Source organism: Cervus elaphus, chromosome 1, assembly GCF_910594005.1.
Source record: "Cervus elaphus chromosome 1, mCerEla1.1, whole genome shotgun sequence".
In the NCBI taxonomy this organism is placed as follows: domain Eukaryota; kingdom Metazoa; phylum Chordata; class Mammalia; order Artiodactyla; family Cervidae; genus Cervus; species Cervus elaphus.
The window spans coordinates 61,487,525-61,509,024 of record NC_057815.1 but is presented as its reverse complement, the minus strand read 5'-3'; the positions used below and the strand labels follow the sequence as shown (position 1 = coordinate 61,509,024).

The following is a 21,500-nucleotide window of genomic DNA, read 5'->3' as shown; positions in this document are numbered from 1 at the left end:
TGTCTCACCCCCCCCCCCCTTTATTTTTTTGCCTTTTAAGAAGTTTCACTGGGATGAAAAAGAATTCTTTCCAGTACATGTATCTGAGAACACACACACACACACACACACACACACACACGACTAGACGCAGCCCCACTTCATCCATCCCAGTGAGTGGCATCACCATCTACTGCTTGCCTAAGCCAGAAGTCTCAAGATCATATTTGACTACACTTTCACTTGACTTGAGGTGAATATAAATGTTTTTAACGTTTTGTTATGGAGATTTTCAAATATATACAGAAAGATAACAGAATAGTATAATGAACTCTCATATACCCATCATTTGACTTCGGAAATTATCAACTCCTGGCCAAGAGTTTATTATGATTTGACAAACTTCTATATACCAACCACGTACCAAGCCTCAGGCTAGGTCCTAGGGTCCCAAAGATGAATCAGATTTGACTGTCACCCAACTTGGAGGGTATAACATATGACTTTTATCTTTGAAAGATGAGTAAGAGTTACTCAAAAGAAGAAAGATGTCCTCATTCATTTGATAATTCTCTCTCAATAAATAATTATAGTGTGGGAGGCACTGTCCTTGGTGCTAGGAACTTGTCAAGAGACAAGATTCAGTCCCTGCCCTCATGAAGCTTGAATAACAAAGGAAAGTGATACTAAATATATGATTAGAATTGTGATGAGTGTTTTGAAGGAAATCTACAGAATACTATGTGAGTGGACTAAATTTTACCTGGGGACATTTGGAAAGACTTTAACAAGGAAGTGGCACTTAGGTGAGGGGAAAGGGTGAAAAAGAGAGAGGTCATCCAGGAGAAGAGAAAATGATTCTAAGTCAAAGGAGAAGTACAAGAAGGCCAGGATGGGTGTGATAATGTAGAAGAATGGCATGAGGTGAGCTGGAAAGGTAGACAGGTGCCAAATCAAGGAGAACCATGGTGTTAGGCTTAGGGTTTGGGACTTTAATTTAGGACAGTGGGAAATCATCAAAAGGTTTGGGGCAGGGGAGGGACATGTTCATTCACCTTTGCATTTTTTTTTTTTTTTACATCGTTGTCATTGTTCAGGCACTCAGTTGTATCCGATTCTCTGCAACCCCATGGACTGCAGCACACCAGGCTTCCCTGTCCTTCACTATCTCCTGGAGTTTGCTCACATTCATGTCCATTGAGTTGGTGATGCTGTCTAACCATCTCATCCTTTTGCTGCCCGCTTCTTTTGCCTTCAATCTTTCCCAGCCTCAGGTGGCAGAAGTATTGGAGCTTCAGCTTCAGCGTCAATCCTCTTTTTTTAAGAGGTAAATTTTTTAATAGATTTTTTTGATGTGAACCATTTTTAAAGTCTTTATTAAATTTGTTACAATAGTGCTTCTGTTTTATATATATATATATATATGTATATAAGCTGTGAGGCATGTGGGATCTTAACTCCCCAACCAGGGATCAAACCTGCACCCCCTGCATTGGAAGGCAAAGTTGTAACCACTGAACTGCTAGGGAAGTTCCACCCTTGCATTTCAGAAGATCACTTCTGGCTGCTAAGTAGAGAATAGATAGGAAGAGAGCAAAATTGGCAGGATGAGGACCAGCTAGAAAGCAATTGATGTAGTCTAGGAGATGACTATAGTGGTGGGATTAGGGATGGAGAGGATTGCATAATAAATATTCAGGAGAAAGAACTCAACAATTAGTGATTAATTGATTGATTGGCTAAGGTGGAATGAAGGAAAGGATGACTTCCAAATTTCTGCTTGAGCAAATGAAAAAGACCAGAAATAGCACCCATTTACAGACAGCCCACTAGAATACTTGTCTTGCCAATCCCAGTAAGCAGGATGGCTGTAATATCCAGGGATGTCTCTTCAGGTAGTCACAGGTAGATGGTGAAGATGGGGAGAGGCATCTAATTAGTTAAGATGCAAACATACAGTGCAGTTAAGATGTACATATGGGCCTCTCCTTTGGGATCTCCACCCTCTTCACCCTCACACCTAGGAGGTGTACTATCCTTTGTTTATTGAATAAAACTTTGAGCTGTAACCAAGCTGTTAAAAAAAAAAAAAAAAAGATATACATACAGTGCAGTTTGATCCACACACAGTTTTCCTGAAACCCTACTCTTCTACTTCTGCAAAGCCTCCTGATTGGTGGGGAGTCAACCTGTACCCTTCATCCATCCTTTCTATGTTGTATCTCATCCCCCTTCTGATGGTTTCCAGAACAACCAGTAGCTTATGAGCCATCTCAGATACTCTGTGTGCTTTTGACCAATGTTGGTCCCTCTGAGGCAGCAAATTTTTCAAATTATTACCTTGAACTTACCAGGAAAAACTAATTAGAAGCAAATCCACCCAGACTCATTTACCAGGAGTACTGACTTTATGCTGTTTGGTTAAATAGATCAGCCTGGTGAACATCTGTATCACCTATAGGCGACTTGGCAACCAAGTCACCTATAGGGAAGAATAGAGCTTGCAACCCTATTAGCAGCAAAGACACTTTTGGAGCAAAGATGACCTTTTCTACTAATACATGTAAATATTGCTTTGATATTGTAATTTTTCTTGTAGTTGATACAATAAACCCTCTTTCTTCAGATTGGTTGTTATCATTTGGGAAATCCATGAATAAAATCTTACTACATATTATATGCAGTGGATCTCAAAAGTCAATTGCTAGGTCTAGAAAGGACTTCCTCAACACCATTCTTCGACAGGACTGTTCTAGTACATTCCTAGGAAGACCAAGTAGAGAATGAGAAAAGGATGGAGGACTGAACTCTGGGAATGCTAGTATTTGGAAGCCAGCAGAGGAAAAGAAGGCTCGAGGAAAGCGGAGAAGAAACAGAGAATAAGAGAAGATTAGGAGAGATGGGCAGAGGAGCCTGGTGGGCTGCCGTCCATGGGGTTGCGAAGAGTCGGACATGACTGAGTGACTTCACTTTTTCTTTTCACTTTCATGCATTGGAGAAGGAAATGGCAACCCACTCTGGTATTCTTGCCTGAAGAATCCCAGGGACAGAGGAGCCTAGTGGGCTGCCGTCTGTGGGGTCGCACAGAGTCGGACATGACTGAAGCGACTTAGCAGCAGCAATATCATGGAAGAAATCCAAGGGAGGAAAGATTTTCAAGGAGGAAGACGTGATCAACAGCATCAAATGCAGCAAAGATTTCCAGCAGGTCAAGGTCAAAAAATGCATACTTTGAATTTGGCAATATGGAGGTCATGGATCCCTGTATGATCTATATTAGCAGAAAATAGACGCAGAAGCCACAATGCCACAATAGTACTTAAGCAAGTGAAAATGAGGAAGTAGGATAAGTAAGTGCAGACCCCTCTTTAAGAAAGTTGGAAGAAAGAATAGACAGTAGCTGAAAAGTGGTACAAAGTTGAAGATTCTGGTTTTATCTTTTTTTTTCCCTTAAAGATGACAGAGACTTGAATATGGTCTGTGTGCCTGCATATATACTAAGTCGCTTCAGTCGTGTCCAACTCTTTGTGACCCTATGTATTATAGCCTGCCAGGCTCCTCTGTGCATGGGATTCTCCAGGCAAGAATGCTGGAGTGGGTTACCATGCCCTTTTCCAGAGGATCTTCCCAACCCAGGGATCAAGCCTGCATCTCTTATATTTCCTACATTGGCAGCGTTCTTTACCACTAGTGCCACCTAGGTATAAACTACAGAAGGATACCAAGGAGAGAAGATAGATCTGAAAGGAAAGGAAAAAAAATAAAAGATAGATTGAGATCCTGGAGGTGATGAGAGGAGGTGGGATCAAGGGCTCAGATAGAATTGGACACCTGAGCTTTATAGGCTGAAGGGTTGGGGTGAGGATAGAGGGTAGATAGGATAATTAATAAGGTGGGAGCCAGGCAAGAGATTAAGGCATTTCACACCTAGTGATATCAATATTTCTGAAGTCTCTAGCTGAGGAAGGGAAGGAGGATTGGATGGAGAATATGGAAAACCTTATAAGTATTATCCTGTCACAAACGAGTTATTGTTGCCTTTGTTGTTACCAGTGCAGCATCTTTTCCTCCTCTAATTGGTAACAGCACATCAGTTTTCTTTGAGGACCCATCTCCTCCCCAGTCTTAATCTGTGGGGTTCAGATGGGAATCATTTGAACTTGACAACCCATTTCAGTGCTGGGCTGTTATCCAGGATCAAGTCAAAATGATCAATTCAGAGATAGGCACATGACTAATCTGAACCAGTTAAACTCAGTTCCAGGAATTTTCCTTCAACTTTTGGGCTAGCGGTGCTGGTAGAATATAAGCCTGGTCCTTGTCTTGCCACCAAAAGGGATAAGCCTGCCTGAGAATGAAGCCAATGTAAAAAAAACCGAGCTAAAGGATGGAGAGAGACAGATGCTTGATAACTTCCATTTAACACCTTTGTTTACCTTTTCCTGAAGTCACATAAGTTGATCAATATTTTTTGTTTACACCACTTTGAGCCAGGTTTTATAGCTTGCAACCAAGAGTTATGACACATATATGAGGTCAATATTGCCTATTGGTACTCAGCCCTACATCCATTGTTCTGTAATCTCCCTTGTACCAACAAGGCTGGAGATCTGAAAACCACATTTCTCAGGTTCCTTTGTCACTTTGTTCCAGTTAGATTGTGCCAGTGGGAACCCTCGCTTGAAGAAGGTGGGAGGAAGGAAAGAGTCACTCTGCTTTTGGCAGGGCCTCTTCAGGAGGAAATTCAGGAGCAGTGGCTCCACCCTAGCAAACAGGGAGGCTGTTAACAGCAGCATCAGCAATACAGACTCTAGCTGCATTAGCACCCAGTGCAGATTTGTGGGTTCCACCTCCTTGTTCTTTGGGCAATACCTTTTCTGCCTTTTGTTCCTTTAAGTCAAGACCAGTGGTAGTTTCCTGGTCTCTGGGTAACTCTGTTTTCCTTTTTATGCTTCTTCAGACCTCCCTCACAATTTTGTTACAAATTTCTTGCTGTTAAATCCTCCTCTAAGGTTGATGTGTGGCAGAAACCAGCACAACATTGTAAAACAATTATCCTCCAATTAAAAATAAGTAATTTTTTAAATGCAAAAAAAAAAGAATCCTCTTCTACTTGAATATCTAGAGTGCTCTCTCTATCCTTATGAAACAGTGATTGATACATATTTTCCTATTTTGCATACACATATACACCACACACAAGGCTCAGAAAGGCTGAGTTTCTCAAATCTACAGAGTTAGGAAGTGGGCCAACTGGGACTGGAGTTCAAACATGTTTGACTCAAGCTCACACTCTTTCTCTGCCCTAAAGTTGGCTTTTGTTGTTGTTGTTGTTGTTTTCTTTTCCATGGTTAGATTAAATAGAAGTTAAACAGAGAAATAAAGCCATTGTTAAGAAAATTGTTCAGTTGGTCAACCTTGATGTTCAATTTGGATGGGAAAAAAGTCAGAGAGCAGTGGGAGAGAATGAAGAAGGATAAAGGTAGGAGGGCGCTGGAATTTAAGGAATTTCTTCACAGGTGGAGCAGTTGTGAATGAGGACTAGGGTCTGAGTTTGGGTGACTGAAGTAGGGTCTTCAGTAAGTGAGGACATAGTCAGGAGGTTAGTAGATGAGAGCCATAAGGATACTATGGCTCATTTGCTTGATGCCAAAGAAAAGAATTTAACATGCATAGAAAGAGGAAGAAAATAGCATAGGTGTGTATGGGAGTCTTGCCAATCCTGAGCTGCTTCCCTTCCACTGGGACAGCTCCAGGGGAAGGAAGAAGTCCCTGGGGCAGAGCTCGATCTCTTTGTTGGAGAGAAAGAGAGAAGCATATTAACCACGGAGTGTGTAAAGAATATAGAGAAGCTTATTGACCATGGAGTGTGCATTTGAGAGGGCACCGTGGAAAGTTTGGGAAGAAGAGGCACAATGATGAGCAGGAAAAGGGGCCCTGGAGGAGTTTGGCAGTGAAATTCTCACTCTGTCACCCTCCTATCCTGTCTATCAGCAAGTCCTACAGAATGTCTTCTTTTTAATTAAGTAATTTATTTGGCTGCACCAGGTGTTAGTTGGACTTAGTTGCATGCGAACTCTTAGTTGTAGCATGTGGAATCTACCTCCCTGACCAGGGATCGAACTCAGTCCCCCTGCCTTGGGAATGTGGAGTCTCAGCCAGTGGTCCATCAGGGAAATCCCCTAAATGGTTTTTAATCTGCCTGCTTCTCTTCGTCTCCATTGCACCAGTGTCTGGGCCTCCATGATTTATACCTGGACCTCAGCACTGACCTCCTCAGTGACTTTCTCACAGCCACAGCGATCTCCTTTCACCTAGAATCCACTCTGCAACAGTCAGAGTCATCTTTCTAAAATGTAAATCTCATCAAGTATGGGGACTCCTTGGTCTAAAATCCCTCAGTAGGTCTCCATTGCCCCAAAGATAGACAAAATCCAAGCTTCCTAGCCTGACAGGCAAGCCCCCTATGAGCTGAGAAGCCCCTGGCTCCTTCTCCAGCCTCCTCACCTCCAACTAGTCTCTCACTCATCCCCTGTACTCAGCCCTGCTGAGTAGTTGTGGTTCCCACTCCTGGCTCTTCTTTGCTTGTGTTGCCTCTTCTGTCTGTAATGCACCAGGCATGGTAGTGCATAGCAGGCAGTGAATATATATTTGCCAGATGGTGACTGCAGCCATGAAATTAAAAGACGCTTACTCCTTGGAAGGAAAGTTATGACCAACCTAGATAGCATATTAAAAAGCAGAGACATTTCTTTGCCAACAAAGGTCCATCTAGTCAAGGCTATGGTTTTTCCAGTGGTCATGTATGGATGTGAGAGTTGGATTATAAAGAGAGTTGAGCACTGAAGAATTGACACTTTTGAACTGTGGTGTTGGAGAAGACTCTTGAGAGTCCCTTGGACTACAAGGAGATCCAACCAGTGCATCCTAAAGGAGATCAGTCCTGGGTGTTCATTGGAAGGACTGATGCTGAAGCTGAAACTCCAATACTTTGGCCACCTCATGCGAAGAGTTGACTCGTTGGAAAAGACCCTGACGCTGGGAGGGATTGGGGCAGGAGGAGAAGGGGACGACAGAGGATGAGATGGCTGGATGGCATCACCGACTCGATGGGCATGAGTCTGAGTAAACTCCGGGAGTTTGTGATGGACAGGGAGGTCTGGCGTGCTGCGATTCATGGAGTCACAGAGTCAGACACGACTGAGCGACTGAACTAAACTGAACTGAAAGGACTGCATACGTTCTACTCATCTTTTAAAATTCAGCTATAAAGGCTTTCCTAACTTGCTCCCCATCCAGGTATTGCTGGCTCTTATTTCATTGTCATATATTGTCTTCCATCTTAATTTCTGTCTCACTCTATTGCATTTATCTGATGCCTTGTCTGTGTTCCCCCTCAACCTCCCCCACCTGCCCCAACTGTGTAGAGTGGCAGACCTTGGGAGCAGGAACTGTCCATCCCATCTTTTTTTCTACTGCCTGACACAATGCCCTGAGCATAGGAGGTGCCAAGAGGGTGGATGGAAGAATCATGAGTTGACCTTTTCTGAAAGTTCCTTGGACACAAGCTTAGAGGCTTCCCTTCAACAAAGCAGATGGGAGAAGAGAAGAAAGAGGAGACTTAGTCCTCCTTTTTCAGTAGAGGAGGAAGTTAGCCTCCAATACCAGAGTTGCTGGATAACTGTTTATAACACCTCTAGGCATCCTGGCATGATGCAGTGTTGGCCCCAGATGTGGCACATGGACTGGATGAGACCCAGAACTAAGACTCTGGCCTTGTCTTCACCCCTCAGGCTGAAGGAGAAGAAGCCAACCCCATGAGGAGAACCATCCAGACATCTTCAAGGATCAAAGGGAAAACTCAAGACACTTCTTGGAAGTGGATCCTGCCGCCCTGGTGCCTGGCCCCTATCTCTGTTTCCAGTCCTAGCCAAACTCAAGTCCTGGATGGACCATGATCTAATGGGCCTGGGTTCATCACCTGCTTCTCTTCCCAGCCACTGAGCCTGGGAAAGGAACCTGAGGCAGTTCTCCTGAACAACAAGGGCCTGGTGCCTGTTGGGAACCACGCTATGGCCTGGCCTCCCAGTGCCAGGTTTGTCTGTCTTCTCTTCTTAGACTCCAAATCCCCACAGAGGATGGGGCCACCAGGTCAGGAGGGACCATGGACCAGAGTGTGGTTGTCCTTCCAAGGATCCTCTGGAGTGAATCCAAGAGGTGGATTTGAGTCCATACTCATTGTCACAGGGAAGTGTCTAGTATTGTGCCCATTTAATGGAAGAGGTCACTGAGGCTAGCATATGGAAGCTCAGAGTGAGGTCCCCTTGCTAGAGTCTGAGGCTATTTTTGGGGGGCCTAAAACAAGTTTTCAACCTCAGGTGACTTGGAAAGGTAGAGGAAGAAAATGGTCTCACCTCGAGACCCTATAGTCCAGGCCAATCCCCAATCAAATGGTTGTCAGTAAGTTTGGACCCTAAAGTCTTGGTCAGCTTATGACCAGAAAAGAACAAACCACTGTAACCTCCACCCAGATGACACTGCTGGCCTAGATGGTGCAAACACCCAGGGGACTGATAGGTAGCCAACAGGATGCCCATGAGGCTGTGTGACATTCTGAAAATGTGTTCCATAGTGCCAGGTCCCGGAGTCAGTCCTTCTTGCATTTTCCCAGCTTGCTTCAGGCAGGTGAAAACATTCATTTTTCATTCCATTTGTTGTGCCTGACTCACAGCAACCAAGCCTCATCTTCTACTGTGATGCTGCCTGAATCCCCTGGATCTACAGTTTGAGGACTCACAGCCCTTCACGGCAGCGCTGGGCCAGCCCACTTAGTGCAAGCGTAGCCACTTCCAGCCCTATTTTCCTGATGTCATTGGGGCCAAGGTGTGGTCCGTTATTAGCAGGGCAGAGTCCCTGCTCTGCTTCTTACTTGCTGTGCAAACACAGGGGTTCCTTTCTCTACATTTTTTCTCTGTTCCCCTCTCTTTTTTTTCTAATATTGTTTTTCAATTGGAGGATAATTGCTTTACAATGTTGTGTTTTCTGCTGTGCAACAACATGAATCAGTCATAATGATATATATATACCTGTATATATCCCCTCCCTCTGACATCTCCCTCCCCTCTGTTCCCCTGTCTGTGATGATAGTCTGGAGCCAGTTTATGACTGGGATTCAGGAATCACCTGTAAAGAAATGAGGTTTGTCCTTCAGCCCTCCCCTCCCTTACCTCCTGTAGCTTTAAGAGCCTCAAAAAGAGAGGTTAAAAGCTTCTCAACTCAAAGAAGTGAGATTGTTCCACAACCAGGGCCCTTTGATTCAAGTGAAGAAGCACTGTGGCTTTACTGTGAGGAGATGGGGAGGAGGAGCCGGGCCAGACTCGCATCAGGAGTGCTGGGGGGGAGCGCAGCCCAGGAGGCTGTTCATCCTCTGGGCCTGGGGAAGGTCCTTGGTCTTGCTCAGTTCCTCCACGTCTTTGTAGCAGTACAGATTGGGGCCTTGGACAAGGTACAAGCCCAGACCATTGGCGGAACACGAGTGGGGGCCCAGAGACTTCTCCGTACACAGGGCCCCATCGACCTTCGTATGGGGCCAAGGAAGCTCTGTCCATGTGGCTTGAGCTCCTAAATTCAGATCCAACCACCACAGCTTCTGGCCTGGGAAGAGAAACCGGATGTAACATGGCTTCCACGTCACAGGGATCTGCACCTGGCCTTTCTCACGCCCTGATGGAGAAGCACAGAACCAACCACCCCTCAGCACCCGACGCCCCTCACCTGCCATGATGTGGAGCCGAGAAGATCCAGGACAGGTAAAGGCTGCATCCACGGAATGAAGGCTGACCCCGTGAGGGCTCCCGAATTCCTTCTCCAGCTTCTTTGGATAATCTTGTACGAGAGTGTAGCCTGCCCTTGTCAGGAAGATATATACCTGGGTACCCTGGAGGACAAAGGACATTAATCAACACAGAGCAGGGTATTCTCCCCAGTCTCCACCTCAGGCCTCTCTCCCATCACACACCTGGATCAGATAGAGCTTATTATCCCAGAGAAAGGCAGCATCCACTGTTGAGGGACCTTGGGGCCACAGATGCTCAATGAGCCAGCTATGCCACCCGTCCCGGCTGCTGTCCAGACGCCAGTAGTGGTTCTCTGTGGGGTAGCAGAGGGAGCTCTAGTGCTGGTGATAAAAGGTCAGGCCATGCAGAGGCAAGTGACAGATGCAGGGGTGAGTCCCAAGAGGGAGGAGAGAGTGCATCCAGAGGCCAAGAGGGAAGAGGCTAGGTGAGAAAGTAGAGCAAACAAGTGGTTGGAAAAGTTAAGCATTGTGACCTGATGAAACTGGAGGCAGCAGGGGCCTGATGGAAGGGCAAGCTTGGAGAAGAGTGGCCAGGTTGCTAGATCAGGCCAACATTATGAGGTTTGGTGGGGGCTCCTTATGCATCTCAGATGTCCATGTGAGGAGGTGCTACAGTGAGACGGTGGCCAGAAATTAAAAGGGAAGCAGCGTGTGTGACCATCCCAGACTCATTAACTGTCCCTTCCCCCTGGCAACCATAAGTCCATTTTCTATGTCCGTGAGTCTCTTTCTGTTTTGTAAGTAAGTTCATTTGAGTCATTTCTTTTTAGAAATGCTGTATTTAAAATGGATAACCAACAAGGACCTATAACCTAAAACACTGCTATATTTAAAGTAGATAACCAACAAGGACCTATTGTATAGCACATGGAACTCTGCTCAATGTTATGTGGCAGCCTGGATGGGAGGGGAGGTTTGGGGGAGAATGGATACATGGATATGTATGGCTGAGTCCCTTCACTGTTCACCTGAATCTATCACAACATAGAATCTAAACCCCAATACAAAATAAAAAGTTTGAAAAAAAAGGGGAAGACCCCAGCAAGCTCCCCCTGGGTGTTCTCACACGGGCTCTGTTCTCTAATCCCTGGAGATGGCCGGAGACAGAGGGAGTAGCCAGACCAGCCCCCTAATTTTCCTCTCCCCTTTTCATAACAACTTCCTAAAGAAATTGTCTAAACTTTTATTTACCTTTCCTTCCTCAGTCCACTTCACTTACATTCCTGTTTCCCTCTGCCATATTTCTCTCTTCAGGGTTAAGTATCCTCCAACTTGCCAAATCTAATGTCTTCTTCTTACTCTACCTCTTAGCAGCATTTGACTGCTCACAGCTCCCTCCTTTAATTTTTTTTTTTAATTTTGGCTCCTGTTATTCCAGACTCTTCCTTTTTGATGCCTCTTCAGCCTGGCATCTCACATTAGAATCCCCTAGTTTGGGCCTCCACTCTATCTGCCCTCACTCTCTAGGTGATTTTACCTAGTCCAGGGTTTTAAACCACATCTGCATACTGAAGACTTTTGATCTGTTCTCTTCACTTCTGATGGACCTTTTTTTGAGTGTCAGTCTCAAACTCAGCTGCCTACCTGACATGTCCATTTGAGGCTACTAGATACCAATACCCTAATGTGTCCAAACTCATTTCTGCTCCCACCAAACACACACCTTCTGCCCTAGTCTTTTCTAAGCTTAGTAAAAGGAACCACTTGTCACCTAGTTTCCCAGTCCCCCAAAGCTAAGTCATTCTTGAAACCTCTCTTTTCCCTTCCCCACTCTGACCAATATCCAAGGCATTGGTTAATGCTATGGACTCGACTTCCAAAATACATCATGATGACTGCTTACCACCTCTGTGCTGTTATCCCAGTCCAAGTTGTCATAACCTCTAATCCAGACAGCTACGAAAACTCTTCGCCTGATTCCCTGCTTATACAATTACAGCTCTGTGACTTATATTCCACAAGAAACCAGGATGATCTTTTAAAAAACTAAGAACAGATCATGGCCCAGCTCAAGATCCCCTCCTGGCTTCCTTTTACAGTTGAAAATCCTTACCAGGCCCATGATATAATCTTTTTACTTTTTGGTTGGTCCATGCACAGCTTGCAGGATCTTAGTTCTCTGACCAAGGACAGAACCCTGGTCCCTCAGCAGTGAACACATAGAGTCCTAACCACTGGACAGCCAGGGAATTCCCAGACCCATGTGATCTGGCTCCTTTCTCCCTCTTTTCAAGTCACTCATCTGCTCTTTCCCAACGTTTGAGTCACACTGGCCTCCTTTCTTGACTCCTCAAAGTATTTGCTGTTCACCTTCCCTAAAATGCTTCTCCTCCATTGCTTTATGTGGCTAATTTCTCTTTATCACTGAAATCTCAGCTCAAAAGTCATCTCTTCAGGATTTCCCTGGTGGTCTGGTGGCTAAGACTCCATGCTGCCTATGCAGGAACCCAGGTTTAATCGATCCCTGGTCAGGGAACAAGATCTTACATGCTGCAACTAAGGTTGGTGCAGACAAATAATAAAAAGAATAAATATTTTTTAAAAATCATCTCTCAGAGAAGGGGCCCATCATTCTCTTCACCTCTATCCAATTATTCTGTCCTATTTCCTTCACAGCTTTTTGACATTTAACATTTTTTATTTTATATTTTAAAATATCAGCAACTCACAAATCCATTTATACTAGCTTCAAATGGTATTTGGGAATAAGAAATATTCTAATGTTCCCAGGACATTTCACAGCTATTAACACTGCCTGAAAGTATTCTGTTTTATTTTCTCCCTTTTTTTTTTTATCATCTTCTCTCCCTCCAGCAGGCTCTATGCGGGTAATTGTCTTGTCTGCCATGTTGATCACTGTATCCCAGTGGCTAGAACAATACCCAGTGCCTATCAGGTGCTTGATAAATAGCTGATGTTCCCCATGCAGCCACAAGCTCTCTTTGTGTGTATTAACCAGGCAAGTCTCAGTGACCACATGTCCACCTTTCCCTCCTGATGAATCTACCCTGCTCATGGCTCCTATTTTGAGAATCAGAGCTATGCTGCTCTTTGGGCAAAGGAAACAAGTGCTGAACCCCCAGTCCATCAATGGCCAATGCAGAGGCCAACCAGCAGCCACTTTAATGTGGTCTGGAATAAAACTATGGGGCTGGGCCAGTCCCATTCTCTCTCTGGAAAACCAGTAGGAAAAAGAGCAACCGGGGCAGTTATCAGTTGTATCTGAGGCTAAAAGATCATAACCAGAGAGAAAGTTGAGAGGACATGATGGTCCATGTGTGAGCCAAAGTTGGGAAAGCAGAAAGAATGGATTAGAAATCATGAGGTAGAGACAAGAGATTTTTCAATAAGATGGAGGGGAGAACTGGCCCTTTGCTGAATGGCTGGGTCAAAAACGGCTGGTGTTTTTGCCAACATAGTGAGTTCCCACCCTGGCTGGGTATTTTTAACATGACGGTGTTCTCTCAACAGCTATGGAACATCTCTAATACTCTTGATTTAGGATTTCAGCTGCATTCTGTTTATGCGCACATGGCCTTGAGATTCCACGATCTCGCCATGGGTGAGTGTTCTCTCTCTATCTCTGTGGGGTCCCTGTAGCCCTATTTTCTTAGTGTTTCTATCTCCATGTCTTTCTATCGATCTCACTTTGTGTGTGTGTTCTCCCAGTGGTGCCTTGCTGTCACCATAGCTGCGTATTCTCCTGATATGTATGTGTTCTTACTCTGGCACGTATTCTCAGTACAGGTTTACTTGTTCACTGTGGGTGTGTGTTTCATCACAGATCTATGTTCTCATTACAGCATGGGGATATGCTGTTATGTTATATATCCCCCTTGTTATGGGGATATGCTCTGCTTGTGGTTGTGTATTTTTCATTACAGCTTGGTAGTCACATCTGATCAGATTTGTTCAGGGGTTAGGAGTAAGGAAGGATTTTTCACTCTGCTGTATTCTAAACCATGGTTTCACACTTGTATCCTGTCATACGTATGTCTTAGGCAGAGTGTAATGTGGTAGGTCACTCTTTCTCTTAGAGCTGTCCTCAAGTATAGATCAAGACTTATCCTTAGGTAGCATTAGGTGGCTTTTACTAATTAATGGCACAGGTCTGGGGAGATGGGTCTCCCCTGGTCACTCAGGGGAGAAATCTCATCAAGCTAGTGAAGCTATTGCTTAAATATCTAAGGAACTGAACGCTTTTTTGCTGATTCTCAGCAATGGGAACATCTTATTTCCAGGTAATGCTGTGCCCAGAGGCCTGGACATAGGAACCAGGCACCTGGAAAAAGATGGAGCTCCTGGGGATAAGCTTGAGGTAGGGGGGTGGGGAGAGGGTCAGAGACATGCAGGGGCAAAGGGAATATGAGGAGTCATAGGCTCAGGGGGTCCAGAAAGACAGACCCGGCATGGATAGTACTGAGAGGCAGACAGGTGGAAGAAGTTAGAGGCCTGGACAATGAGATAGGTTGGACCATATGCATCTGAGGGAATGAGAGGTGGTGAAAAGGAGCATGCTAGGGTGAAAGGATGGGAGCCGTTCACATGGGGCACAATGATGAAAATGGAGGAAATATCTCAGAGATGAGAGGCACACAGGAAAGAGTTGGGAGGTATGGAGGACAGAGATGGGGGATTGGAGGGCATCTCTTACCACTGAAAGCATAGGTGGCACCATGGTTGTCAGACAGCAATGCAGACAAGACTAGATGTGGGCTACAGCGCTTATCCACATGCTGGGTTGCATTCCTGTGTGCATGGCCTTGGGGGAGAAATAAGCAAGGGAGAACACACGAAAGCAAGAGGTCAGAATGAGGTCTGAGGTGGAAGAAACCACTGGGTGTATTGGGGGTGCAGGTCTTCCCCATATGAAGACAGTTGGGAAGAGCCAGAATGGAAGTGGGGCTGGGGCAAGGGCCAAGGTATCATTCCATAGGTGAGGGTAGGAGCTGGGGTGTATGGCATTTGCAGACTCAGGAAAGGTGGGCATGTCTCCAGAGGTCCCAGGGCTGGGGCTTTCTCACCTCTATTAGGGCAGGGCATAAAGTAATCTCGGACATCCCGAGGATAACTGGAATTCACGTCTCCCTTGACGGGGTCAAAGCGCAGGAATTTGTTACCCCGGAAGCAGTAGTAGCGGTTGAGCCATCGTATGGCCGAAGAGCAGTTCCCAACGGCCGGCCAGGGACGTTTCTTTATGGTTCTTGTAGAGAAGTCCCAGAACCACGTGTGGTTGCCTTTGTTCAATCAACCAACAAGCATTTGGTGAGGCCAGACTGTGCCCTCCCTTGTGCTTGCACTGGGCCCCAGGATGGACCAGATGTGGTCCCCATCACATGGAGATCACAGCCCAGCAGGGAAAGAATTGAGGAAAGTAGTCATATGACAAAATTCAGCAGCAAAGTATACATGATCAGTTCAGCAAGGGCAGTGGGGAGAGTCTGGGAAAACTTCCCAGAGAAAGTGATACTTAAACTAAAATCTGAAGGAGTTACAAAGCAGATAAGAGTGGGAGATGGAAGCCTAAAGCATGAAGCAAATTGGGTGTCTAGGGAATAGCAGAGAGTTTGGGGGACTTCATATTCAAGGGAAGGGATTGAGAGACTAAAGGCTGGAGGGTCAATAGGCTGGAGGGACTTGGAGAACCTTCTATGTAAGGTCATGAAGAACCTTGTCTATGATTCTAAAGAACATAGATTTGTCCTAAGGGTCATGGAGGACAATTGGGCCTTTTTGCAGAATTATATCCAGTTAACTTCCCCAGAATGACTTCCTCTTACTTCCCCAACTTAAACTGTGTAGACCTTAATTAGCTTCTCTATTTCTCTTTCTTGGGAAACCATATCATGGTTCTACCAGCACCACCCTCCCTACCACAACCTCCCTCACCACCACCCCACCACTACTCCACCCTCTCTTATTCCAGCCTGCACTGACCTTGGAAGAAGAAGACACTCTCATTAGCACATTCTCCACGGTGACATTCCACAGCTGCATCCAGTGGGAATGGGATTCCAGGAAACTTCTCTTGGAGCAACTTTGGGTATTCCTGCCCCTCTTCGGGAGGATATACCCAGAATTTGTCCCCCTACACACAAAAGCACACTATTTTTAATATGCACGCCAGACACTGCCACTCTGCTCACACGACACCTTTGATCTATTGCACTTAACATAATATTCTTCTGCAGTCCCCCATACTCTCAATCCATCTGTGGACAACAATGGATGTTGTTGTGCTGACCCTAACCCAGCTAACCCTAACCCTAACCCTAAACCCTAACCCTAACCCTAATTGATCAGCTGTGCTGACCCCTTGCACAAATATACACCTTCAGTTTGTGCAAATCCAATCATTGTTACTACACACACACATCTGACTATGTACAACTAGCACTCCCATGCTACAATTATCTGCAACACAGTTGGTTTTGGCAAACACATCCACAGTCATCCTGCAATCATCCACCCATTCAAACATTCATTTGTTCATTTATTCACTCAAGAAACAGTTGCTGAATGACTACCATATGCCGGGTATTGTGAGAAGCACTGGTCATGAAGGGGTGACAAGACTCTATCTCTGCCTTCAAGGACTTCATTTTTTTTCACTGTATAAAAGCAGAAAGTGAGCCCCTACTGAGTCCTAGCCATGTGAGCCCCAAGGTGGAGGCATGTGAAGTGCATTGGGAATAAAGGAGAGGTGCCTAAGTCAACCTAGAGAATTCCTAGAAGGCTGCACAGAGGAGAGAAGATTTGGGCCAGGTGTTCAAAACTGAGCAGGAATTTTCCAGGTAGACAAGTGTGGAAACTTCCCTGCAAAACACACAGTCACTGAGGGATCCAGAGCAAACTTTTGGCCTACTGATATAGTTACAAAGAAGCCATGGGTGATGCTCTTATATAATTCCTAAGACCACCAGGATACATCCTGGTGAAGGGGACCAAGCCTGAGGTCCCAAATGCCCCACTCCCAGCCCCTCCTCCCTAGCAGAGGGAGTAGCATGTACACAGTATACTCATCTGGCTGGCACACAGTGAATGTGGCCGGGGAAGAGATCAACCTGAAAAGATAAGCAAGGGCCAGGTCTCGTGACCCATGTGCACCTGGCTTACAGGATGCAGCGCGTGGTGGTGCCATTTGCTGAAACAGGGGACTCGGGAGGAGAGGGATTTGTACAGAAGATACTGCGTTCTGCCTGAGGGGCGCTGCATTTGAGGTGTCTACAGAACATCTCAGTTGAAGATGTCAGCCAGGAAATTGCAAAGAAATGTCTGGAGCTCTGGGGAGAGATCCATATCTGGTGTCCACAACGTGGAGAGTCTCAGAGCCATGGCAGTGGTTGAGATCACCCAGGGAGGGTGAATGGAAAGTCTGGGAAGGATCCCCAAGGAACATTCAGGAAGTGGCCCAGGATGAGAAGCTGAGAAGAGCAGGAAAGGAGGCAGGAGGGAAAACAAGGCCAGCAGTGAGGGCCACCCAGCCACGCGGCATCTTTGTGTGAGTCAGGAGAAGGTGCCCAGAAGGAGCAGACACAAGCTGGGCCAGGACATGGGACCTGATGAGCACAGTAGGCTGGATTTCATCCTCCACTCACCCCTTGGCCAGGTACCGTTGTGCGGTGAACAACCTGGCAACCATAGGAAGGAGACCAGATGCGGGGTCATGGAAGCCAAGGAAGAATTTCTAGGAAGGAAAGGATGGTCAACAGCTTGAGGAGTAGCAGAGAGGTGTGGACGCAGATTAGGACTGAAGAAGAGCCACTGGATGTGGTGCTTGTCAGGCCCGCATGCACAAACACACACACACACACACACACACCCCTAGCCTGACCTTTCTCAGGAAAGGAAGGCCCAGGAGGAGGAAACCTGGAACCTGTTGGCAAGGGCCACCTGGGGGAGGGTTTCTTGTGTTGACTCCAGCACTCCTGGCCTGGCCCTGACCTGGGTCTAGTCGTACCTTGATCAGAAGGACACTGTTTTGATCATAGCGGAATGCAGCATCCACGGGACTGGGGGCATCCTTCCACCTCTCTGAGATTAACTGCCGGGCCCAGGCATGACCCTTCCACACAAACTCCCCTGCAAAACACACAGTCATTGAGGGACCCAGAGCAAACTTTGGGCCTACTGAGATAGTTACAAGGAAGCCATGGGTGATGCTCTTAAATAATTCCTAAGACCACCAGGATACATCCTCATGAAAGGGACCAAGTCTGAGGTCCCAAATGCCCCAATCCCAGCCCCTCCTACCTTTTAAAAACAGCATGTTCCCATGCTCATCCAGGGTGCTAGCATCAAAGCCCCAGCCATCTGAGCAGCGTTCTGGGGAGGAGGTGGGAGACAGCAGGTGAAAGACCCGTAAGGGGATACAATGCAGAAGCAGAGAGACAGACGCAGAGAGTCAGGGCCTCACCCGTCACGTCTGGATCCGGCTTGGCCACATTCCCACCTTCAACTCCGTGCCCCAGCTCAGGAGCTCTAGCCCTAGAGAGAAGACACGGAGCTGTCTGGCTCCACAGGAGCGAACCGCTCTCCCTTAGCGCCTCACCCCAGACTTGAAGAAGTGAAGTGAAGTCACTCAGTCGTGTCCGACTCAGCAACCCCATGGACTGTAGCCTACCAGGCTCCTCTGTCCATGGGATTTTCCAGGCAAGGCTACTGGAGTGGGTTGTCATTTCCTTCTCCAGAGGATCTTCCCAACACAGGGATCAAACCCAGGTCTTCTGCATTTTAGGCAGATGCTTTACCGTCTGAGCCACCAGGGAAGTCCCAAGACGCCAGACCTAAAAGTTGGCCCTATCCCACTCTAACCCCAACCCTGGTCCTCCTTCCCCAGCCTCAGCTTCACTCACAGAGGGTGGGCTTTAGCCAAAGACCAGCACAAGCCCAACAGCCACAGTGCAACTGGCGCTCCCTGTGCCCGAGCCATGGTGAGCTGGAGAGGCCCCAGGACAGTGTTGGGCACCTGGCTGAACCCCCTATATAGAGAAGGCAGCAGCACTACCCCCACCTCCAGGCTTGCTGGGAACGAGATCTCTCAAGACTATGCCAATATTGGCTGATTACATCAGTGCAAATAAGGTCAGGGTCTGAACAGAAATCTGAGTCCAAGACTAACTCTTCCCGGCAGGAGGCCCCATCCCCCTTCAGTGACGTTTTTTTTTTTTTTACTTTTTATTTTATATTGGAGTATAGCCAGTTAAAACTTCCCTGATGGCTCAGACGGTAAAGCGGTAAAGCCTACAATGCAGGAGACCCAGGTTCAATCCCTGGGTTGGGAAGATCTCCTGGAGAAGGAAATGGCAACCCACTCCAGTATTCTTGCCTGGAAAATCCCAGGGAGGAAGAGCCTGGTAGGCTACAGTCCATGGGGTCACAAAGAGTCGGACACGACTGAGCGACTTTCACCATAGCCAATTAACAATGTTGTGATCGTTTCATGTCAAGAGCAAAGCCCTTCAGTGACTTTTGAGCAGGCCATTGATGTTCAACTCTTCACCTTGTTGATGGGTCTGGGTACCCATAAAGGGTAAGAAGGGGGTAGATTGATTGAGGACCACCTGGCTGTGGTTGGACTTACCTGAAGAACGCAGGAGGAGAGAAGAGGAAAGTGACATTTTTGTGAACTGTGCCAAGCCCAGCTCTGAGACTCTTAAAGACACTAACACGTACATATACTTAATAACCACATACACATACAAACAAACTTAGAACTACTCAGAGAACAGGTTCTTCCAAGCTCCATCAGGGACCTGTTGGGGGCATTCCCAAGTCTCTTTATCTTTGCCCTTGGCTGGTCAATAATATTTCACCATTGCTGAAAGTCCAAGTTCCACCCTCGCCCCCACCCCCACAGGCTTTGCAAAAATCACCTGGGATGGAAGGGCTGGAGGAGGTGTCTCTTTCAGAGAGACCTACTAGTAATTAGACTTTCTTCATAGTTTCTATCTTAAGGGGAAAGTGCTTTGTTTACCTATCACAGAATAAATAAAACTGTACTGGGGTTTCACAGTATTTATAGCTGATTCTTGCTTAAATGCTGTCTTTTCAATGAAGCTTTTCCTGTCCACCTCATCTAGCTATTTCTGAATCTTGCTGGTTTCCTTTATGTTACTTAATAAAACTTAAAATTATTTTTTTGTTTATGCTTTAGCTTCTGCTTGTTTATGTTTTTTTTTCTTTGCTAGTTTTGATTTGCCTGTCTTATGTACCATTATGTATTTTTTTAATTTTTAAAATGTTTTTTGGCTGTGCCATGTAGTGTGTAGGATCTTAGTTCCCCGACCAGACATTGGAAGGGTAGAGTCTTAACCACTGGACTGCAGGGAAATTCCTGTACCATTATATTTTCTCTACCTAAACTAGTACCGGGCATGTACAGGCATACCTCAAAGATACCTCGAGTTTGTTTCTAGACCCTTGCAATACAGTGAATATTGCAATAAAATGAGTAACACACATTTTTTGGTTTCTCAGTGCAAATAAAAGAGAAGTCACTGCAATGAGAAGCCTGCACACCACCCCTAGAGAGTGGCCCCCATTCACCACAACTAAGGAAAGCCAGTGTGTTACAATGAAGACCCAGAGCAATTAAAAATAAGTAAATTAGCTTTTTTAAAGTTCAGTTTAGTTCAGTCGCTTCGTAGTGTCTGGCTCTTTGCAACCCCATGGACTGCAGCATGCTAGGCTTCCCTGTCCATCACCAACTCCCGAAGCTTGCTCAAACTCATGTCCATCGTGTCGGTGATGCCATCCTCTGGCGTCCCCTTCTCCTCCTGCCTTCAATCTTTCCCAGAATCAGAGTCTTTTCCAATGAGTCAGTTCTTCGCATCAGGTGGCCAAAGAATTGGAGTTTCAGTTATAATGACACTATATTGTAGTCTATTAAGTATGTAATAGCATTAGATCAAAAAAAGTACATATCCTAATTTTTAAAAATAATTTATTTATCTTTGGCTGTGCTGGGTCTTTGTTGCTGTGTGGGTTTTTCTCTAGTGGCAGAGAGTAGGAGCTACTCTCTTGTGGAGCACGGGCCCTAGAGTGTGTGGGCTCAGTAGTTGCGGTTCAAGGGCTCAGTAGTTGCGGGTTGTGGGCTCCAGAGCACAGGCTCAATAGTTGTGGTACAAGGGCTTAGTTGCTCCACAGCATGTGGGATTTTCTCAGACCAGGGTCTGAGAATCGGTGTCTCCTGCATTGGCAGGTAGATTCTTTACCACTGAGCCACCAGGGAAGCCTCTATACCTTAATTTAAAAACACTTGATTGCTAAAAATGCTAGCCATCATCTGAGCCTTCAAGGGGTTGTATCTTTTTGCAATAGTAACATTATAGATTACTGGAACAAATATAATAAAACTGAAAAAGTTTGAAATATTTCAAGAATTACCAAAATGTGACACAGCAACATGAACTGAGCAAATGCTGTTGGAAAAAATGTGCTAAAAGACTTGCTCAACCCAGGGTTGCAAGAAACCTTCAATTCGTAACAACAGCAAAAAAAGTACTATCTGTGAAGTGCAATAAAGCAAAGTGCAATAAACTTGGTATGCATGTAATAGATGTTAAATAAATATTTATTGAATGAAAAACATTAATTTCAAGTACTGAATAGTGTTACTAATGTTGCCAAATTTATGACAGTTTTTCTCCTTCCCAGGTAAGGA

At 45.8% G+C, this 21,500-nt stretch overlaps 1 protein-coding gene and 1 long non-coding RNA gene across 2 annotated transcripts; one reads left to right on the top strand and one right to left on the bottom strand.

Annotated features, from left to right (window-relative positions):
• The first annotated feature begins 1,245 nt into the window (after nt 1-1,245).
• On the top strand, nt 1,246-9,173 carry LOC122695443. Its single transcript, XR_006341373.1, has 3 exons — nt 1,246-1,306; nt 7,773-8,074; nt 8,711-9,173. It is a non-coding gene; the product is annotated as an uncharacterized LOC122695443 (long non-coding RNA).
• Nucleotides 9,174-9,289: 116 nt separating this feature from the next.
• On the bottom strand, nt 9,290-18,848 carry HPX (hemopexin). Its single transcript, XM_043905326.1, has 10 exons — nt 18,691-18,848; nt 18,252-18,322; nt 18,089-18,160; nt 17,796-17,917; nt 15,773-15,923; nt 14,860-15,072; nt 14,490-14,597; nt 9,998-10,128; nt 9,754-9,916; nt 9,290-9,633 (listed from the first exon to the last, which is right to left on the bottom strand). The coding sequence occupies exons 1-10, from the start codon at nt 18,765-18,767 to the stop codon at nt 9,362-9,364; spliced, it is 1,380 nt and encodes a 459-aa protein (XP_043761261.1). The 5' UTR covers nt 18,768-18,848; the 3' UTR covers nt 9,290-9,361.
• Nucleotides 18,849-21,500: the final 2,652 nt, after the last annotated feature.

Coding starts and splice junctions, on each gene's coding strand:
- HPX (XM_043905326.1), bottom strand. CDS start 18,767: ATGGCTCGGGCACAGGGAGCGCCAGTTGCACTGTGGCTGTTGGGCTTG. Junction 18,161..18,251: donor GCCGGATCCAGACGTGACGG/GTGAGGCCCTGA, acceptor CCTCCTCCCCAG/AACGCTGCTCAGATGGCTGG. Junction 10,129..14,489: donor TGCCACCTATGCTTTCAGTG/GTAAGAGATGCC, acceptor GCTACCCCACAG/AGAACCACTACTGGCGTCTG.